Here is a 22216-nt window from a genome sequence, read left to right as displayed (position 1 = left end):
GAGAGAGAGAGAGACAGGAATTCGTAGAAAATGCTTTTTGGATAATCTTCTGTAACCATTAGTATATGATGAAGCGGACGACGGATGGATGAACAGAGAAAAATTGATAAATGGAGGAAGGAAGGAAGGGAGGGTGTGGGTTAATGGGCTGATCAAATAAGGTTCGATCACTTTCTGGATTATGCTAAAATTCCCTCGAATTAGTGTATGGTTCTTTTTTTTTTTTTTTTTTAATGAATTGATTTTGATATGCGATTTGGTAACGTTTATGGATTTGTTAAGCGTTTTAATCCCACGTTTATTTTGAAGAGAATCCAATTTTGGGAATTAATCGTTGTGAAATGGCTTTCATTAATTAAGAAATACGGATTTCTTTGAAATTATTATCACAAGAAAAAATATTATATTATAAATATACAAAAAATATTGAATATATTATAAATATATAATTGTATTTCTCACTTAATGAAAATTGATAATTTAATTTTGTCAAAAATATCTGTATATTTTAATTAATATGTGAAAATAATAAATTTAAAAGTCAATTTGATTTGTTTCGATAATTGATTCACCATTTTTTATTAAAACGAAAAAGAGAAGATATTCTTCGTTATATAAATATTTTTTATTATTTTTTAAATATTATTTATGAAATATTTTCCACGAGATACGTTGTATATTTGGAAGTGCAACAATGACACTTCAATGAGTCTGAGCTATTTGGGAATTTGATGAAAGGAATTAGACATGGCAACTTTGAAATATCATCGTCCTGTGTACCACCGATGCAATTTAAGCTTGTATCTCCATTGATCTTCAGCATCTGTTGATATCGACGGAATACAGATATTTGGCTTTCGCGTACGCATCGTAGTCAATAACACATGATAGTTCTATCGACATGAAAATCTACCAATTACTCTTTCTATCAACGAGCACAATATCTATTCATTAAATTTCCAATCCATACCATCATATCTACTACCCAACCATCTATATTCGTCAATTTCAATTTTCCATCAAGTATAACGAATTCATTTGTCATCATAATTTATCTCGTACTTCATTTTTCAAATTAAATTAAAAAAAAATCAAAAAGAATCGCCTTGCGAGCAAAATTTTCGAGTCGTTTTCTTCCTTAAAAACGTCTCTCGTATGATTAAGCGTAAGAAATACCATATTCAACCGTACATTTATATATAAAATACGTATAAAATTGCCGATATTGATTTATAAGATTTATTAAACGTTCGCTTAAACTGGCTAATAGAACACGGGCCGAAAATGATTTCTAATTACCTACTGACAAACTGCACACCGCACAATGGAAACTTAACGTTATACGACAAAGCATAATCTGCAACATGTCCAAAATTCAGCAAAGGACGCCAACTATCGTTTAATCAACTCATCATGGCCCGTAATGGCCAGTTTAGGTGACAAGTGTACACATTAACCGCAAACCTCCATACAAGACAACGTAATAACATTGCGCGTAACGTGCGCGCGCGTGTGTGTTCCAGTGACCTCCGAGAACGGAAGTGAAGCACCTACCGCCATCTATATGACGATGCTGATGCTGTGTATGCTCCAGCTGTTTCTGAGATAGTCACGATACGCCTGAGGCCACGGGAAGGGAATCCATGGGCGTCGCACGGCAAACAGCGCACTAGTCAAAAGGAGGGGCAGGAGGAAAGGGAGAGAGGGTAGTTTAAGGGTTGGCCGAGCCGACGGTGGGAAAGCAAATAATAATATTGTTGAATCGGCATTGATATTACGTGTTTTTTAGCGTACTCGGTTCGATTTGTTCGAAGAGGAACGATCACGCGATACCCATCATCGCTTTTAATGATTGTTAACATCCTTAAGTACATTAATGACCCGTTTATCGAGATCGACAGGCCACTATGACGGATGATTATCGATACGCTTATCTCGATTTATCGAACGATATCAAACGATTACTGCCATGGTACATAAATACGACTCAAAAAAAGGAAAAATGACACTTTCTCGATTCGAAATGAGTAGATTTTTCGAAAGGAAGTACATTTAATGAAAAAATGCTCAAACCAATCTCGTGTTGCGAACGGATTCATCTTTTAGAGGGCGATATTGACTTTGAAGCGCAGCAACATGCGCTTTGGGGTTGCGAGATCGGGTCGAAGCGGGAAAATTCGAAGCGAAATCGAACGGGATTTTGGACAGTTGAGTGGCAGTCGGACCTCGAATCGGACTCAACGGTCCCTTGAGGCCCAGTTGTTAGAGCCCCAGTTGTTTAGCCGATCGTATCCGACTGTTGCCGAGTCGATCCGAACCCGTATTGCCACTTACACGCTTCCGTGTCGTATTTGTCCCAAGCGGCTCGGGAAATGTCCGAAGTGCAATGCGATTTCGTTTCGAAATTTCTCGATCCTCCGATAGGAAAGTGTGATCTCGTGATCTCCTGCACGATTCATTTCGTTCTAAAATCAAATCTACGTACACACCGTGTTTATAAATCGACGATGAAAAGAAACGGATAATTGGCGGTAATAAAATAAGAGAACTTGATTCGAGAAAATTCGTAAAATTTTGAACAAACAAAAAAAAGGATATCCCATTACTACATACATGCACCCCTATTTTCGTCTTTGATAAGAGGACACGATCGAATATCCTGGCATTATTCCGGCTAAAGATGCGTGTCACACCACGCTCTACGTCATTCCATCGTGTCTATTCAACCATTGTCCGTGAGCCAGATGAAGGGGCGAGGATCGATCCTATGATTTTGAAGGGGTTAATCAAGTGGCGCTCGCTAGACTCCCAATTTCTCCTTTCCCTCTTCTCTTGTGTGTCCTATGGAGAAGATGCCTATCCGTGTTTCGTGTCGTAACTACGAGATATTGGCGGGGCGAGAATTTTTGAGAGAGTATTTAGATATACGGTTTGTTATCGTGAAGTGAGAGAGGAAGAAGAGAGAAAGAGAAGGAGAGATCGTTCGGGAAACGCGTAATAATCGAGCTCGATGGAATAATAATAATAATAACGAGAGTTAATTTTTTGAATTGATTTATTTTATACGATATATTGTTTGCGCGATAGTGTAAATTTGATATATGGAGTGATTGAATGCAATGTTTAAATATTGTAATAAATTTTCGACCTAGGAAGGAACATATTATTTTTTCCCCCTTAGGAGAGAAAAGTACGAACAAGTAATGCAATTTACATAATTTAAGGAGAATATTTAAGGAGAGACATTTTCTACTCTGTTTTTTCTTTTTCGAAATAAAACTATTTGTAAATATCTTGAAACAATTTTTAATCAATCCATATATTACCTACTAATCAAAAGTGTTAAACGAATTGTTACGAATGTTATATAATTTCACTAATTTATGCTGCTTTAATTATTTCTCCAATTTAAACAGGGAAACGAATATAAAATGAAACCCTGTATAATACTACCCTTTATATATATATATATATATATATAGACTTTGTTAGGTTCAAACAGCAAGCAAAGAAGAAAAATCAAAGAAAGGAGAGGGCAATAATAAAAAAATTACGTTGCGAATCGTTGCACGAAATGGAAATCGAAGCATACGGTTGGAAAAATATTCCCCGAAAAACGCGTGATATTTTCTTACATTTCATCCGACGCGAATTTCACTCGAATATTTCCCTGTTTACCATCGTATAACTTGTGTCAACAATCAAGCTTCTCTTTCGCGCAAAATGTTTCATGTAATACGAAAAGTTTGCCGTAAATATGCCCTGGTCAAAGAGGAAAGGAATCGATAGCGGAAGGGATGGTGAAATTAGAGGCAGTGGTTCTCCCCACCTGTCTTCCTTTTTTCTTTTCTCTTTTTTTTTTTTTTTTTTTTTTTTAAAGAGAATATAAATCCGCCAAAGGATTCCCTGTGTCTTATAAAGCGTCCACGTATCGCGCTTCTACAGATAGAAAAATCGCTCGTGTTATTCCGTGGATGTGGCAACGTTATTCCTTTTTATCCATCGGATACATGCAAACCGGACCGAATCCTTGGCAAATTTCACGAGCATTTACACGAGGCGTAAAGAGATACAAGGATAGTGTGAGAGAGAGTGAGAGAGTGTGAGAGAGAGAGAGAAGAAAGAGAGAGTTTTTTTACGAGAACGAACGTATCGACAACAGGTAACGCTACGCGTATGTGGTGTCAAGCAAGATGAATTGACGTTAAGCATGTAAATTCAGAAGTGTATATAAGGATCGGGAAAATATCGGTCGACGAAGAAGTATCGCGAAAATTGATGGCAGGGGAGTACGCGTCAAAATTCTCCGAGGAGAATACACGCTTCTTTACGATTTTCTTTCCTTTTTTTTCTTTTCTTTTTTGCGCGTAAATCATTTGGGTTCATAACGAAAACGACACTTGTCAATTCTTGGGCTTTTGTATCCCATATTTATTATTCTTGGAATATTCTTTAATAATGCATTATTTTCTATTGTTATACAATTTGATAATCTTCAATAAAAATTACCTTAATATATATATTCTTTTATTTTAAAAGAGTTAAAAAGGAAAATATTATACACTATAATAAATATTTTATATATTTACCCATTGATTTTTGACAATAATTGAGAAATGTACATTACATAGAAAAAGAACTACTCAAAGTCAATAAAATCATGAATTTATATATTTCATGATTAACTTTAGAGTTTTCGTTATGAGCTTTCAAGTGTCACGAGTGTATCTTGTAATTACTTTTCAAAGGGATGCGTGCAAATATATTAACACGTAAGATTTATATTCTTTAACAGCTTCTTTAACAACGAAAAATATTTGCTCGTTTCTTATATTTTATTACGGAAAAGAAGTTAATCGCGAATGGAACGAATGAAATATATCGGATAAATGTTCTTTTCCTTTTTTATATTAACCAACAACGCGGCGTTGTGCTTACACTTGTGCACTATTTCGTAAATTTTCTGTTTCTCGTTCGTACAATTGTATCTTTCTTTCCGCCGTATACCGAAGGTTACAAGCGGCACACGGCTTTGTATGTATAAAGTTTCCGGTAGAAGGCAGCGGTAACATACTGGTAGATATTTTTCCGCGGGGAAAAAAACTTGGGGGAAAAAATGAGGGATGAATTTTTGTAAGTGTACATGCGGCTTTTTCGAGAGAGGTAACGTTGAATGCATTGTGAGTTTACGGAAACATGGATAAATTGTAGAATAGTTACCAGAAAATACTCTGATGTACGTACAGCTTACGAGGAAGTAATGCTACAATGTTGTAACGAATAACTGCCATGTTACAAAGAACGAAACGTTATTTGTAAAATTAAGTTGAAAATATCATTTATACTGAAGAAAAAAAAAGGAATTAGCGCGTTTGACATTCAATGTCTTGAAATACCAAAGATATTTGTTCCTTTTATATCATAAGTTATTTTATTTTCTTCCCCCCTTTTTTAATACGAGATTGCTTTAACACGGTTGTATGTAAAAAAAAAAAAAGAAAGAAAGAAAAGAAGAAGATTCAAAGGATATTAATTAAATGCCATTGTTCATAATTTTAATGATATTTTTTCCACTGACGAATTGTTTACACATTTTGTTTTATAAAATTATAATTTAATTAGCTTAAATTGTTACGAATGAAAAAGTGTATATTAATATAAGAGAGGTTATTTTTATTAAAACCATTAATGATAAAGAATAATGATATACAAAATGTGTCAACTTAACTTGCAATCACTGCAAATAATAATGATTATATGTATTAATACTTTTACATTAATACTCAAAAGTATCCAAGCATTTATATGATGATTCCTAGCTCTCAAATTTCAAATATCTTTTCTTAATCTCAAATAATTTTGTTTTTAAATCAGATAAATTAATATCCATGAACATTTAATTAAAAAAATATATAAATTATCTTTAAATTTATAAATAAACAATTCGAATTTCAAGAAATTAATACTCTTACCCATTCTTTTGTCCCAAATTTATTCCTTTTATTAAATTTATTATAATCGATTAAAATTTCCAAGTAGCAATACTTACGATACTTACGAGTAGCAATGTAAATCTCGTGTCATTTTTTTCTTTTTTTTAATTCTGCGCATCAAACAGAGAGAAACTTTATTTTAAGCCTCTTACCTGCCCTCCATCTTCAGAAAGGATTTACATGTTACCGGTAATGATGGCGATTCATCCAAGACGCTCTGTGTAAAATTGATCCTATGGAGGTGCGGTCCGATGCGGGAAGGGCCACAATTAACTCAAGTTGAAATCTCTCCTGCTCTCCAGACATGTCGAAGCTGCCAAAGTCGCGGAAGGAAGCCCCCCAACGTCTCCAAGTTCAAAGTTTGCAAGACGAATACCGTGTGCAGGCAGGTACGCCACCCCTTCGGGATATTGTGTACACTCCAAGCTGGCTCGGATGATTGTGTATCCTCCGCAATTGTACGTATACCACTATTAGTCGGTAGTATATACGTGTGCCTGTTTCTACGAGCTGGAATGGCTCCCATCTCGCACACAAACGCGACAAAGGAAACGACCTTTCAGTTACCTGAAACGTCGTCGCCGTAACAATTACCACTGCTGCCTCTCTGTTGTCCTCTGCCTCACCGCATTTCCACATCCTCTTTACTCATCCCTTTCTCCTCCCTTTCTCTCTCTCTCTCTCTCTTCTTCACATCGTGTTTCTCCATTCCTTCAACCATCTGTCTCCCCACATTCCATTTGATTTCTTTCTGTTACTTTATATCTCTCTCTCTCTCTATTCTTCCCTTTCTATTCTTCCTATTAAATGTGGAGAGCGACACAGATGACGCCACCATCGAAAGTGGCACCAGTAGTTAACCGCGTGAAGCGACTTCGTGTCGTTCGGATGACTGGTGCAAAATAAACTTTGTTCCTGGCTCCGCCTAATATCCTTCCAACCGTCAAACACGGCAACTCGCACGCGTATTCGCCGGAAATTCTCTTCTTTGTCCGCCATTTTGACGGAAACCGCGAACCTCCAACGTTTCAATTCTCGTTACGAGAACATCTTCTTCAATGGATACGTTTAGTTTGCGTATTAGATGCGCCAGAGGGCGCATGCATCGCTTCCGTTTCAACGGAAGAAGTTTCCAAACACGCGCGCAATAACTGTCGCGCGTTTCGTCTCTCTCTTTCTTTCTCGTCTCGCTTCGAAAGTGGAAACATTTTTGCTCGCCGAGGATACCAGTTTTCCACCGGTTGCTAACTTCGAAATCGCGTGCTACAACGGGCAAACAGAGGCGAACAACCTTTTATCCGAAACAATAAGTAGAAAATGGAGGCTCCGTGCCACTGTAACGATACCTAAATACGGAAAATACAGGGCATTCGAGAGGTGATCGACACGCGAATTCTTTACTGCGAGAATTACTTGGGTTTGGGTAATTGGTTTATCGGTTCCCAATTGGAGAATTTCGTTACTACGAGGGGACTCATTGTTGACGGTATTGTTCGAGCCATTTATTTGACGAGAAAGAATCTTGGATTTTTCAAGTATTGAGGGATAATTGAGTTCTTTTATTTGGCCCTCGTATCAGCGATTGTAGACCTTATGAAGAAAGTAAATGCAAAATTATTAAATACATAATATGAATCTCTTGAAAATATAACAATAATTGTTATATTTTTCATGTATATTTCATTATGTATGTATAGAACAATGAGATTTATTATTGATTATAAAATAAAATATTAAAAATTTATTGATAAAATTTCACTGTATTTCATTATTCACTGTATACATTTATTCAAAAAGTGAGAAGATATTTGTTATCTTGAAGATTATTCCATGATAGAGATAGCTGAAAATTATACGAATAATACGAAGGAATAATAGAAGGAAAATCCTATAATCCGTGCTCGAAATGAATAAATAAAAAAGATGGCATTGAAGCGGTACTGTTTCGAAATAAAAGACAGACACGAAGATAAAAACAATCTTTAATAAATCTTTCACAATGAAGAAACGGTAAACTGCATTTTCATAAATCATCCTTAGCAATAGAAGAAACGTAATATTAAAAAAAAAGAAAAAAAATCCACAAGAAAGATAAAACCATTTAATATCTTCCTAATAAAAATGTCGCGCAACAATGGAGTCGCAAAGAGCGACTCGAAGATTAAAAATGAAGAAAGAGGACAAAGGTGATCGATCGATTCATAAACTTTGAGCAAACAAATTGGAACGATCGAAACATTCCCTTTCCGTGGGAATAATTCACCGAGAATTTAATACAGTCTTCCGTCCGCTGCGAGATGAAGCACGACGTAAACGCGGAACGAAACGGATCCTCGAGTTCCGGTTTCACGAGGACGAAAACATCAGAAACGCATTCCACCGCGAAGTTTTATACGACAGTTGGAATTGTTTCCCCTGTTCAAGGACGCGTGGCATGAACATTATTTCGCGCAAAGCACCGCATTAGCCGGAAGAAAGACGATCGGTATTAGGTCGCCTCGCGATCTTTGCCCCGGATGCCGATTCACCGAGACATAGTAATGGACTCTGGCTACTTTATGCCCCGTTCTCAACGACCGATCCTCTCGGAAACGATCCCCTTCCGTCGCGGGCGCAACGACTAACCCGGCTGTGAATTGATACTACGAACATTTGCTCAAGCTGTTTGGACGAGAGAAAGATCGTACTGGAAAAGCTTCTCTCGATTAGAAGCGCGCTGTGCCCCCAGTAATGGAGAATCGCATGTGTGTTCACTGTGTGTGTGGACACTGGGTAACATCGCGATTTAAACCCATTTAGTAGGTTGGAACAGGTCGGGTCCGAAGGTTCTCGTTAATCCTTTCGAGCGTCACAATTGATCCTTTTAACTAGATAGTTTGAGTTGATTAAAATATAATGTTTTTTTGACAAGAAATTATCAAATTGACGGATGCAATTATTTATTGCTCGATGAATTTTGACAATTAAATTTTTAGGTTTATTTTATTATTATGAGACAATGAGTATATCGAGGAGATATGTTATATGTTTTTTTGTATAAAGTAACTTTCGATGAAAAAGAAGAAAAGGAATACTAAGATATATTTTATTTATATTAAAATATCTTCCCTTCACGAAACTTGATTTGGAAAATCTGTTAGGTATGCGCTTATACCAGATAAACCACAATAATGCTATATATAAACCACAATTATGTTTCTCTGGAATGTATATTACATGCCGTCTATTAACGTAATTCAACGTGTATTACTGAGCTAATTTACTTGGATCACTAATGAGTTGTCGGATATTATTAACGCGTGAAAATCGCTCAAATTAGAAATATTTTAACTATTTGAAATTTTTTTCGATGATTAAAAAACAATATATATTCAAATATATCTCAAAAATACTATTATCGATTCTACATTTGTTCAATAAAATTATTCTCCATTCAGATAGATCACGTTTTAATCGAATTAGTTAATAATTTATGATTATTATTATATATGGTATCTGAAAATAAATAAAAGGACACATTAATTAATAGATATTCAAAATAGCTTCATGAAATATTTGAAATAATTGTATTTTTTCAAAAAGAAAAACACGTAATACGTTGATTCATCATTTTATATACACCAAGAGTACGATTCAACGAGAACACTCTGTATATTCCACAATTCTGGTCTTCCTGCTCATTGTTCAAACGCACAAACCCTCTCAATTGTTTTGCAAACTATACTGTCACAGTTAGCTCGTCGATGGCTCCGACTCGAACAGTTTTACGAAAGTTTCAGCCTATTCGCTTGTTCCGTCGATTCCCTTTCGCAATCGTAAATCGAGCGTCGCCTCACAGCAACGAAAACACGTAACTATACACCCTGTAACGAAACAGCGTAGTAGAACGAGTCAGCCAACCAGTCAGCCGAAGCCAGAGTTAAATGGCTACCTATGGAAATTTAATGTCACACTTTGGCCGCCTGTTACATTTGTAATTCTTCGAGTAACCGCGTGTTACAGACATTCTCTGAAATCGTATATAATAGAATGAATTTATATCGATCGTAAACCATCTCCACCACGTTCCTTTTTCTTTCTTTCTTTTTTTTCTCTTCCATCCTTATCCTTGTACGTCTTTCCTTTTCCTCTTAACTAACTGGTTCGCGCCACAAAGTGCCGTTTACCTTCGACTCTCTATTTTTCAAACAATTTTATCATGATAACGTTCCACCAGGAATCGACAACTACCGGTGGATAAAATAGGTTAAGAGTCTTAAGTCTTGAATTCCTTTGTGTTGTGCTTCGTTATGTGGAAAAATATGCTTCCTTTTTGGCTAACACTGAGCTATGAAATCTGTGTCAAGGATAATGATGGAACGTTAAATGCGGAATGAAGGTCTCTCTTTTGGCTCTTATGAAACTTCGTTTCTGAGTTGAGCGAATTTGGGAATAATTTGAAATGAGTTAAAATGCTTTTGTGTCACTTGGAATAATAGAACAATTTGATTAATATTAAAGATTATTATGTTTAGTAGTGAGCGATATAAATGTTCAAATTGACATAAGCAATCAAAAATCAAATAGTCAATAAAAATTTTATAAATTTTCTGTAATTTATAAAATTGCATTATTCATATGTAATAGAATTTACACCTTACAACTTGTTATTTTATTGAAATTAATACTAATTGCTACATTATTGTCTAAGAAGTAATCTTAATTCTTTTTTTAATAAGTCTTTTTAGAGTATAATGAATCATTTTTGTATATTGCATTTTTGTATTTGCAAGCAACAATATTACTATTATCTTATAGATTCTGCTATCTTACTTAACATTAATTTCATTGATGTTATAACGAAGCTTCAACAATATTACAATATAGCGACTATAAATATAGTAACACGTTATTTCCACATAGAGAAGTTGCAGTGATGACGGTTGCACCTGAATAGCGAATGAAACTCTCGTGATGCGCAACTACGAGAATGGCAATTTCAACAATTCGCTAATTAATTGGCATAAGTGATAATAACTGACGTTATTACTATTGTCAATTGACAAATTTTAATCACACAAAAGTTAGTTAATTTTACATTTTAATCTTATTCGATATATTTTTCAATCTCAATCTTCTCGGAAATTCTATATATATATATGTAATTTTTTAATTATTTTTAAAAACAATATGTAGAATAATATATATATATATATCGAATATTACATAAGAAGGATTCTTGAAATTACACAACAACGTATTCAATTTAACTATACTCAAAATATTTAACATCATATATGATTCTTTAAATTTGCACAGCAAAATTAAAATTCTACTCGTGCAAATCTACAATTTAATAAAATAATTAACTGAAATAACTTGAATAAATTTCAAGCTGCACTTCAATAAAGATAGCCTTTCAACTCGCATCACGATTCGAAAAATTCCACGATTCAATAATCCTTCTTTCTTTACAACGAGAGATTCCGACAATCTAATTCTTTAACTCTCAATGGTGTATGGATATCAGTGCATTCCAAATAATTCAAAGTCTCTACCGGCCACACACTCGAATCGTTTTCAGTGTAACAATACACGCTCCCAACGGTCTCCAGGCAATCGAATTTCAGCCACTCTTTGTATCGCTCTCCTTTCATCATTTTTCCCCTTATTTTTCTATCCATCGCGTTTTTCCAGCGAGCAAGCCACATTGAGTTTACACGTAGATTCATTTCTTTGCGCATCCCGCGGCGTTGTGTGCTCATGTATACACCACACCACCAAAACGTTCAAGCCACACGGAAAAGGGCGTAATAGGTCTTCCTCCGGGTTCTCAATGTAAATTTGCACATGCTCTCGCAGTTACCCGGCGACGGTCCACGCGTCTACACTCGCAAGAACGCGGCCACGCGATTTCGCGTGTCCGTTTCTTCACGTCGAATTCCGGGAAAAAATGTCCCCAGTGGATATCATTAGGGTATTTGTAACTATTACTGCGCTTTTAAATTACTTTTTCGCAAGGTGAATTTTAACAATTGACAATGATCAAATTGAAGATAATCAATTTTTTTCTTAAATTTTAATTATTAATTTATTTATTACAATTAAAAAAATGTGAGACATTTATTTATTTTTATCTTCATTTCAAAAGAAATGATTAAACGATTTCCATATCTATAAGATATGTTTGGATTATAGTTAATTTAAAAATAAATTTAATATTTTACTAATTTCTTTTTTATGTATATAATTTCGGTTGGAAAAAGTATTGATAAAAGAAACATTGAATCAAACTTTGAATATATTGAAAAAATAGATATAAATGTTTATTTAAATAAAAATACTGAAAGTCAAGTTAAGGAACATGGTAACAAATATCCTACGGCGTTGCAGTTTCAATCATAAAATGTCAAATTCCAAATTTCCTCACAGGATGGAAAAAGCATTCCATCTCGCGTCAAGTTTTCGCGTTCGATCGTCTTTGTCGAATAACGAATCGCGTTGGACAAAAAAGAACTCATTGCGTTTCATTGGATTTCGTAGAGGCTAGCGGCGACCGAATTTGATTTTCCCGCGCAAATCTGTCGATCACGCGGTCTCCGCGATCCAATCGAGACTCCAATCGTTTTATTGTGAATAGCACGTGAACACGTATGTATACTTGTACCGATACACGCTTGATATTATATTTGTAGTCGAGAAGTATATTTCACTACGCTTTGCACTCCGAATCTAAGGTGATACTGCACGTTTTAAGCGATGAATATTCAAATTTACTATCAGAGTCACGTGTTTACAACTTTCAGTCAATTTGTTACAACTTTAAATCAATTTCTACGTAAAATATTCTCGATTGTTTCATCTAAAATTCGTTGATGAACAATTTTTGCTTAGAATTTTGTTTAGAATTATTTTGTACACTAGTATAGCGAATTTGTAGTGAAATGTAATATTTATTAGTTGAGAAAATTAATATTGAAATACATAAGTATTTTTACTTTTTATAATTTTTTTTATATATTTGCTAATATTTTCAATTTTATAAAACTTTTTATAACACGTTTGACATCGTTTTACTTCTACTCTGTTCAACACCGAAACGTGTCTTATTACTTTTTTAAATCGCGATGTACACAATTGTCGGACATCACGGAAGTAGAACGATAGTCATTTTATGAGAAAGTAATAAAAAAAAAAAAAATACATATATATATATTTATTTATATATAAAATATGTATATATATATTTGGAGTGCAAAGAGTTCGTTTTTCCGGTGCAATTATATGTATATACACGAGTACATGTAAGACAAATGTATAGTTTACACCGAATTAGAAATATAATAGATAAGTTTCATTTATTTTTCGATAATAATTCTATAAAGATAAATAGGCTTTATTTTATGTTAGTATGCGTAGAAGAAATAGAGACATATATGAAAATATATATTTGCTTCTTTTCCATTTATATTTGTTACATATACATATGTACGAAATTTTATTATAAGTGCATGATTGATTGAAACACTGTACTTTGTAAATGTACAATAATTTATGTAATATTTTGAATGTATAATGTACAAATGTGTATTGTTTCGATAAAAGAAAAACTGTTTTACGATTTATATAAAAGGATTGCTTACGAAGTACATTTTACATATGCTACGGATAAAAAAAAGAGGATAATAAAAAAAATAAATATTGTAATCAATTATATGTTTGGAATTATTTCTGATAAATTTGCAAGAATGAACAATGGATGAAGAAATTTTTGTTATTAGAATTTTGTCAAATTATAATTTTACAGTTACTCAATTTCAATAAATTTAAATTTTTCAAATATTATGTGATATTATTAATTTCGATGATTTTACTTAATAAGTAATCCTAAATAACCTTCTGATAATTCACACAAAATTAATTATTTATCTATAAAGTAAAAATTATTTTTTAGAAAAAATTCTAAAAGTTGTGTTAATTATATCTATTAATATTAATGATATTATTACTTTTATAACAAATAATAATTGATTTTCATCTACGTAAACATTTTTATATATGAAAATTATATTTTATAATTTGTGTTATAATTTATAATATAATATAATGAAAGAAATTATTTATTACAATTTTATTACTTCCTTTCTTTTTTCCATACAAATATTTGTATTAATAAATAATTTCCAAATTTATTTTTTAAATGAAATTAAAATTTAAAGTAAAATGCATCCGATAATCGGCAAAGAGAACGAATAAAAAATGGAAAATATATCAATTACAGGAATAAATAGAAATATAATTCACATTTGATTAAAACTACTTTCGGGAAAATCTTTCAAAGAAAACGTGTATTGTACGAACATGATTTGCCCGCGAGAATAAATTATTTTGTTACGGATTAAATTGGAATATTCGATAATTTTTAATATCGTTCCTTGTCAATATAATTTTTATCAACGTTTCACGAATCGATCACAGTCTCAGTGAAATATCGACGAATTTCTAAATTGTTAATCGATTCATATATAAAAAAAGAAAAAAAAAATCGACGAAATTCAAGCACTGAAACAATGTGCAAAAGCTCTCCATATTCAAATTCAATTATTCGAGCAATTTCAATCGTTCGTGAGTGGCCATCGCTCTCTAACTTTCAACCATTCGTGCACAACATAAATTATAGCTAGCGAGTCGGCGCATGTTCCAGCTCTTAAATCGATTCTATTTTCTCCACCGAAGTGTATCTTCGGGCAGCAATTGTCGCGGTGATAATCAGTTTCGTGAAATCACGCAACTCGTCGAGAAGTGTCCTTTTCAGAATTCGACCGGCTCCGTGATACACAGGGTGTCCCATTTTTATCTATTTACGTAATCTTCACGTGAACATTATTAAAAAGAATGTTTCAAATAGAACTTAACTCTATTTCAAAAACTATATTTTACGATGATCATAAATTAGATTATACCTGTAAAATTATGGATTTCAAGCTAACTTCTTTTTTAATGGAACTATATATCTTCATTTAGTAAGAGTAACTTTATTTCGTGACAAATTCAATGATCTATATAAATTCGTTTTCCAAGATCATTCAATGTTATTTAATCCTTTGCTGATTGTTCTTTAGAATTTTCAATTTCTCTAAAATGAATAGAACTGAATAGAATGCAATTAAATATATGAATTACGTTTATTAAATTATACTTACTAAATTATTAAATGAAATTAGTACTAATAATTCAAAATAATAATAACAAACTGAATATATATATGATTTATTAAAAAAAATTACAATAAGTACAAATTATAAGAGTCCAATTTTAATAATTTCCATTTATAAATCATAGAGAACAATAATCAATTCTATAAAACTAAATTTTAATATTAAAATTCGAAATTTATCAATTCGATTTCTAAATGAATATTCTCTTTTTGAGAATAAAAGATTTATTACATCATCTCTCATACATTCTTCTTTTCTTTCTTTCAGATATAAATAAATCTCACGATAATAACATCCGATCAGATTATAACGAGACACCCTGTATACACACGGGAGCATGTTCGCGCGTACGATCCCCTATACATTTTACAGCACAGCAAGTATTCCCGAAGTCGGTTTTCACCCTCGATTCCGGATCGTAACGCTCGTATTTCGACGATGCTGACTGCGAGGAATCGAGATGGGAGAGGCATCGAACTGGCTAGGATATATCGTCGCTACAACGAGCTTCGATCACCTCGAAAGCTTTCCTCAATGGCTCCCACGCTTCGCCGTCAAGCCACGGTATAAATCGTGCCCGTGTCTCTTGCCCACCGGAAACCTCGCCGCACTGATATTCTGCCTTCAAATTCCTCTCGCTAATCGAACGGAGATGCACATTCGAACGTATATACTGTGCCACGCGCAAAGTGCTCCGAAAACTCGTTTTTGCAAGGTAAAGAAGAGGCGAGCGTGTGATATACGCGAGTATATCTGGAAAGGGGTGGAATTGGAGTTGGTTGTTCCTTGCCTGGTCAATCTTTAGCATACGATTTTTAATTTGAGAGAAAATTATATGACAAAATTGATGTGTTTATTAATTTTATACGTTATTTTCTTCGATAATATAACATGAGAAAGCTTAAATAAAAAATTATATCATTTCTTTCCACAAAAAGAATGATATATTTTAATATATTTTCTTCGACTTATATTTTTTTATAATTGTTTTTTACTTCGTTGTATATAATTTGGAAAACAATCTATGGAAATATTATGAAGACTACATATTTCTTGTATTATATATAATGGACAAAAATATTGATTTTCAACATATTTGTTTTATTTTGATCGAGTTGAATTTATTGAATTATAGTAATCGATGAATATCAATTTTATTTCGCGTTGTGTATGTACAAATGATTACGAATCAACGATACAAGTTACATATTCGAAACTTCCACTATCTATTTCCAATATATTTTATTAAATTCTAATTTGCCAATAACATTTCTACTATTTAAAGTGCCTTTATTGACCTAGAATAGTCTGTCGTATTTCGATGATACTTCCAACTCTTTCCGCTCCATCGTTAGAATTTTTCTTGGAAACTGGGTCTCATCCATATTACGAAACATCGTATACAATAGATGTAAATATCTCTGCTAATATGATTCGAGCACGAACAGACGAGTGAGGGACGAAGAGGAAAAGAGAAGGAGATATGATAAGAGGGACAGGAGAGAAAGAGGGAGAAAGATACATTGAAGAAGCGATTGCTGCGTGAGCACTTCTGAAGCTTTAATTAGCCATGGATCAAAGGTACGGTTAATGGAAGCCAGAGATGCCGATCCGTGACGGGGATGCACTCTGAGAAAAAGAATCGAAAGTAGCGGCGTAGATTTGGAATGAGGAAAGATTACGGTTTAAATGTTCGAGGCCAGATCATAGCCATACGATTCATCGATTTTTTTTTCAAATATTCGAAGGGACGATCAATGTGGATGATTTGTTTTTTGCAATGTGAATGAGTAAGTATTCATATGATTATATTTATAATTGTTACTGTTTGTAGAATAAATTAAATAAATTTATATTTATTAATTTCTTTTTAATTATTAATAATTCTTTTGTCAGTTGGAATTAAATTATAATGAAGTTGAAATTTAATTAAATTCTTAAATTTTTTTTTTTTCATAATCTCTTATATAATTCTTCTCAAATATTTTTAATAGAGTTTAAATCAAAAGATTGCAACGGACAATTTTCATTATTTTCCTATAACTTGCAAATTTATCTTATATAACTATGTATTAATAATTTTGTGTATCTTAAGAATTAAGTTTTATATCAAATACTTTTAATCTCTTGAAGAAGAAAATAATTCCCTTTAATAAAATTCTGAGGAAAATACTTACTTTTATATTGTGTATGTAATTTTATTCGATATTAAGATTAACTTCGTTCGTTCAAAATTTTTATACGATCAAAAATATTTATTTATAACTTTTCAAATCGTAAATAATTGATATTAAAAAATAGACATCTGTGAATCATCAAATCACGTCTATTCCCATAAGTTGAACGATCGAAACCTTAGCTTTTTTGCTCACAAAAATCATACTAATTTCAGAAAAAGAGACAGGCCTGAGTTTCTATCCCTGGTGGTCAACTTTTAGAAATTGTCGGTCGTTTTATACGAGACGAATTGTTTTTCACTGGCCATAAAAGAAGCCGGGAAACGGTGGAAGGTACATAACGATAGTTCGTAAGAAGCCTCGTTTCAACGAGGAGTTGGCCCTTTTCATGGATCAGACTGGTCGGCTCCATCGATGGAAAGGGGATCCTCGTTCCTTGTATATTTCTTTCACGACTGTGGCTTCGAACTTTACCACTGAATCAGCCCTCGGCCGGAAGATGTTCCAATGTTCGCTGATTCTTTCCCAACATCGAATCTCTCGCGATTCTGAGAATTCCGCCGTTGAATAAAGTACATAAAACCGGGAACCGCCATCACAGCGCGATGATTCGACAAAAAAAGATATATCGATTTCGGTTGTATCGGGATAGCTGTTGGATTCCGGTTCAAGGTATCGACGTGGAGTACGTTTCGTAAATAGCTTTATCGCAACACAGATTTACAAAGTTTCTTGAGCACTTTGGCAAGTGCTAAAATAGATCTGACCTGAGCCACCGAGGAATATATGATACTTTGAATACAATTTTTGTGTTTGCCCAATAATTTTTAATAAAATATCGCAAATGAATTTTAAAGAAATCAATGTTATATCCATAAAATTAAATATATATTTGATTATAAAATGTTGAAAATGTTGAAATTGGTGATTCATTTTAGAAGCAAAATAAATTGAAACACTAGAAAAAATAAATTAAAAGCCATATCGATTGTCATACATTATGACACGTGTGTAGATTTTTACCGCAAAACTGTTTAATTTTTATCATAGAGAGAAACTGATTTTCGATTAAACGTAGATTATACAAATAACGGATGATAAAAAATGTTGAATAGCTCATTTTGAATGAGCGCAACACTTGTCCAAATCAATTTTCGCGAAAATCAATATTTGCGAGGGTGTTGAAGCCCAGTTACTGTCAACGTAAAAGCATACAAATGATTGCGTTCGTTTGCAAACTAATCTTATTTTTAAAAAAATCTAACATTTCTAATCGTTAAATAAAATCACCTTCGATATAATTTTTATCGAGAATTTGAAGAATTGAATATACGTGCAATTTTTTTTTAATTAAGATAATTGCAGAATAAATTCTATTCTAAAATGATTTTAAATAACATAAAAAACAATATAAAAAAAATTCAATCGATATTATCAATTATACCTCCAAGCAGAATACTTTGTACATAAAGAAGTAACCAAACAGAATAAATCCCTCTCTGACAGTTTTAAAAATAATCCATCACAATTTCTTCAATATTAGAGACACGCAATTTGTTGAATTCACACATCTATCTTTTCTATTATATTATATGATACGATTAATTAAAAATTCTACTTTGTCCATGAAAAAGAATACTTTTTAAAATTCCAAATTCCAAAAAAATTTTAAATTTCATTGTTTGCAAATATTAATATTAATTTTCTACAACATTTGCACTTGATGTAATAATTCAAAGATTCCCAAATTCCATTTCGCCATCAATTTCGAGAATATAAAAAAATTTCACCACGATTAAATCCACGATTTCTTAGTTCTGCCAATATGAACCCTTTCCTTGCCTAACATTTCAGCCAACCAGTGAGCAGAGCCAGTAACCATCCTAGCAATCGAGTCAGCTGGCTCCATGACCACATAAAACGCCACCTATCGTCGGCAGATTGGAAATAATCGGAATAAAGTGATTCCCCGGAATAATAGCCGGGGCCCTCCCTGTGTCCTGATTCTCGAATATGAGGTAAGAGAAACGAGGCTGCAGGAAGGAAGGGAAGAAGCGAAAAAGGAAGAGAAAGAACGAAATGTCGGTGCAGAATCACATTGTAGCATCCAGGTCAACAATATATGGATATACCATTCCGCTATTGGGATAGATAATGGAACGTCGAATAAACAAGTGAGCGCACGAAAAAGAAAAAAAAAAAAAAGAAAAGTAAGGATTCAGTACTATGATTTTATTTTGCAGCATCATTCGTCATTATATTCGCTTTTCCTCCTCATCTTTCCTCTGGATAAAATTTCTTTGCATTATTTATTTCGAAATGACTGGCGATTGTTATCTTTAATGAGGGAATATGTATTTTCGTGTTTTCCGTTGTTGAGGGTTATGAATTTTATGAAAGGAGAGTGTATTTACACGAAGTATCAAGAAATTTAATTCCACATTTCAAAATTATTGTTCATTTTGTAATCAATTATTATTATGAAAATGCGCAGAATGAATAATCAACCATTCTATACATATTTCCAGCAAACAATATAGCATAAAATTACGAATAATAATTGAAGAAAGAAAATCTATTTTAATAAGCATATACACCAGAAATAATTGATACTATTAATTGACGCAATTATTCTCAATGCAAGTACAAAACTTTAAATTTCCAACGTCATCAATATAAGAATCAATATGAGAATTCATCAAAAATCACGCTCTTCAGATTTGAGACAATGAACAATAAAGAAAAGAATGAAAAAAAAAAGAATAAATAAAAATAATGAAATATTTATAATCTCCAATATTGGAAGAAAGAACAACATTGAATTTCAAACGACACATAAATTAACACTACAAGTGGATAGTACTCGCCGATCAGAAGTGTCCGCAAGAAGTTGGTGCAGCGACGAGTACTTATATACCCGTCTTACTTCACTCTTGGATTAAGTGCTATATTCAGAAGAAGAGTCGGTTCTCGGATATTATTAATGCGGTAAATTACTCAGCGAGTTCCGTTGCGTCTTCGGCTTCCCTTCTTTCCACGATATTCACTATTTCCTCGCGCATCTTTCTCTCGAGGGGGTGAAGCATAAATTTATAGCCGCGCAAAAGGCGCGTCGGGGGAAGGGAGGAGCGAGAGGAACACTCCCCCCCCTCCCTCGTTTCGCATAATATCTGTCGGAAGTGAGGGCGTGTAAACCGGCGCGTTGCTCATCGCTCAAACGATGACAAGTGATGCTGACTGATGTTCGCCGCCTCCAATCGCCTCCTCTTCCTTCTGGCGCCCGACGCCCTCGATGCTCGCGAGAGGAAACGGCCTCTTAATGGAGCGTGCCGTGGAAAAGGCGCTCAGATCCAGTGCAAAGCGTAAACGCGACATCATTTTAACCATGTGCACGCGTTTCCGCTTTAAAGGGGAAAACGCTTTGACCTGTGTGCAGCCTCGAACGAGGTATACGAGGTATCATCTTAGGTCTTGAAATTGAATATGGTGAGTTTTAATTGGAACGATACAGATTTGTTTTTTGAGTGAAATTAGAGAAAGATTGTAAAGGAAAATCTTTATACTTTTTTTAACAAACGTTTATTATTCTGTGATGCGTTCTTTTTCTTCGGTGTAGATGAAATGCACGTAGATGTGAAATGCAATCAATGATTTTCTTCTTTCTTAAATGGAAGAATGTTAATGTTAAATCGTTTTGAGAATGTTATTACCTTTTATAAAATGACACGAGCAATTAATCCATGTAAAAAATCAATCATTGATGTATTTGAGAGGAAAAAAAATTGCTCGTCGAATATTACAAAATTCTTTCGTAATAATTTTTTGTTTAATTTTATCTGCAATATGTGCCTCAGTTATTGATTATATTCTATATATAAGCTTTAATATTTTACAGATTCATAAAAAAGTATTTAATTTGCCATAAGGCTTAAAACAAATCCGATCGACATACATATATATATATATATATATATATATATGTATATATTTGCATTCATATTTGTCAGAAATATTAATAACTGAACTATCTCGAAAAAATCGTCGGCACAAAGTTTTGAAAAAAAATTGAAGCGTTCCCAATAAAATAGTTTGTGCATCGTTTGAAAATAAATGAATGAAATAGAATGTCGGAACCGTCCCTATTTCTGGAATTCTTTGCAGCGTGCATCCAAAAAAAAAAAAAAAAAAAAAAGAAAAAAGTGTAGATCCGTTTCTAACGAATCGAAAAGCCAGAACGATAGTTTTATTTCATACTTTCTAGTGATCAGAGAATTGTAAAAGTGGATTGCTGCCAGGCAACAGGTTCGCTGAATAAATGACCTAACTTTTTTTTTTTTTTCAAATAGTTTGTGTCGATAAAAAAAAAACGTACATAACGTATGTATGGAAATGGGTGGGGCATACTGTTACATCCACGATTGAAAAGCTAGCCTCATCGGGTCAAAGGTTCAAACGATATGAGCATCCATTCTATCGTGTCGCTACACTTGAAATATTGTATTTTTTTTTCGGAAAATTCAAATTCAGCAAAGCCTCAAGTTTACCACCAATAAATATTGGAAGATTTAATGTATATACCATTGATATTGCATACAGAATATGCCAGAAGTGTAACTTGGAAATTCCTGAAGTAATTTCGAGCAACAATTTTTCTTTACGACTTTGTTAATGAGTTATTAATAAAAAAATATTAATCAATCACAGAGCATAAATTAATCAAGCCATAAGAATAATTATCATTGACCAAACAATAAACAAATCCTTTGAAATAGAAAAAGAATTTAATTTTTCTTGGAAAAATGAAATTTGGATAATATTTTTATAAATAATAACGTTGGAAATTTGTCAA

The 22216-nt window shown here is 33.2% G+C and overlaps 1 protein-coding gene across 4 annotated transcripts in view; it reads left to right on the top strand.

Moving 5' to 3' along the window:
• The window catches only part of LOC725264, a 194693-nt gene that overhangs the window by 163839 nt on the left and 8638 nt on the right, over nucleotides 1-22216 (top strand). The window contains exon 6 of one of the 4 annotated variants that reach the window (XM_006559912.3): nucleotides 19222-19572. The exons of 1 other annotated variant lie outside the window; for it this stretch is intronic. In XM_006559912.3, the coding sequence (XP_006559975.1) occupies nucleotides 19222-19232 (11 nt within the window). In that variant the 3' untranslated portion in view covers nucleotides 19233-19572. Of the gene's footprint in view, nucleotides 1-1523; nucleotides 3877-15457; nucleotides 15987-19221; nucleotides 19573-22216 lie in introns of those variants that run through there. 2 more of the 4 variants (XM_006559911.3, XM_001121136.5) reach the window with 2 other exon arrangements.

The sequence above is a fragment of the Apis mellifera genome, linkage group LG9, assembly GCF_003254395.2.
Source record: "Apis mellifera strain DH4 linkage group LG9, Amel_HAv3.1, whole genome shotgun sequence".
Taxonomy (NCBI): domain Eukaryota; kingdom Metazoa; phylum Arthropoda; class Insecta; order Hymenoptera; family Apidae; genus Apis; species Apis mellifera.
Note: the sequence above shows the minus strand (reverse complement) of the source record. Positions and strands in the feature narration are given on the sequence as shown.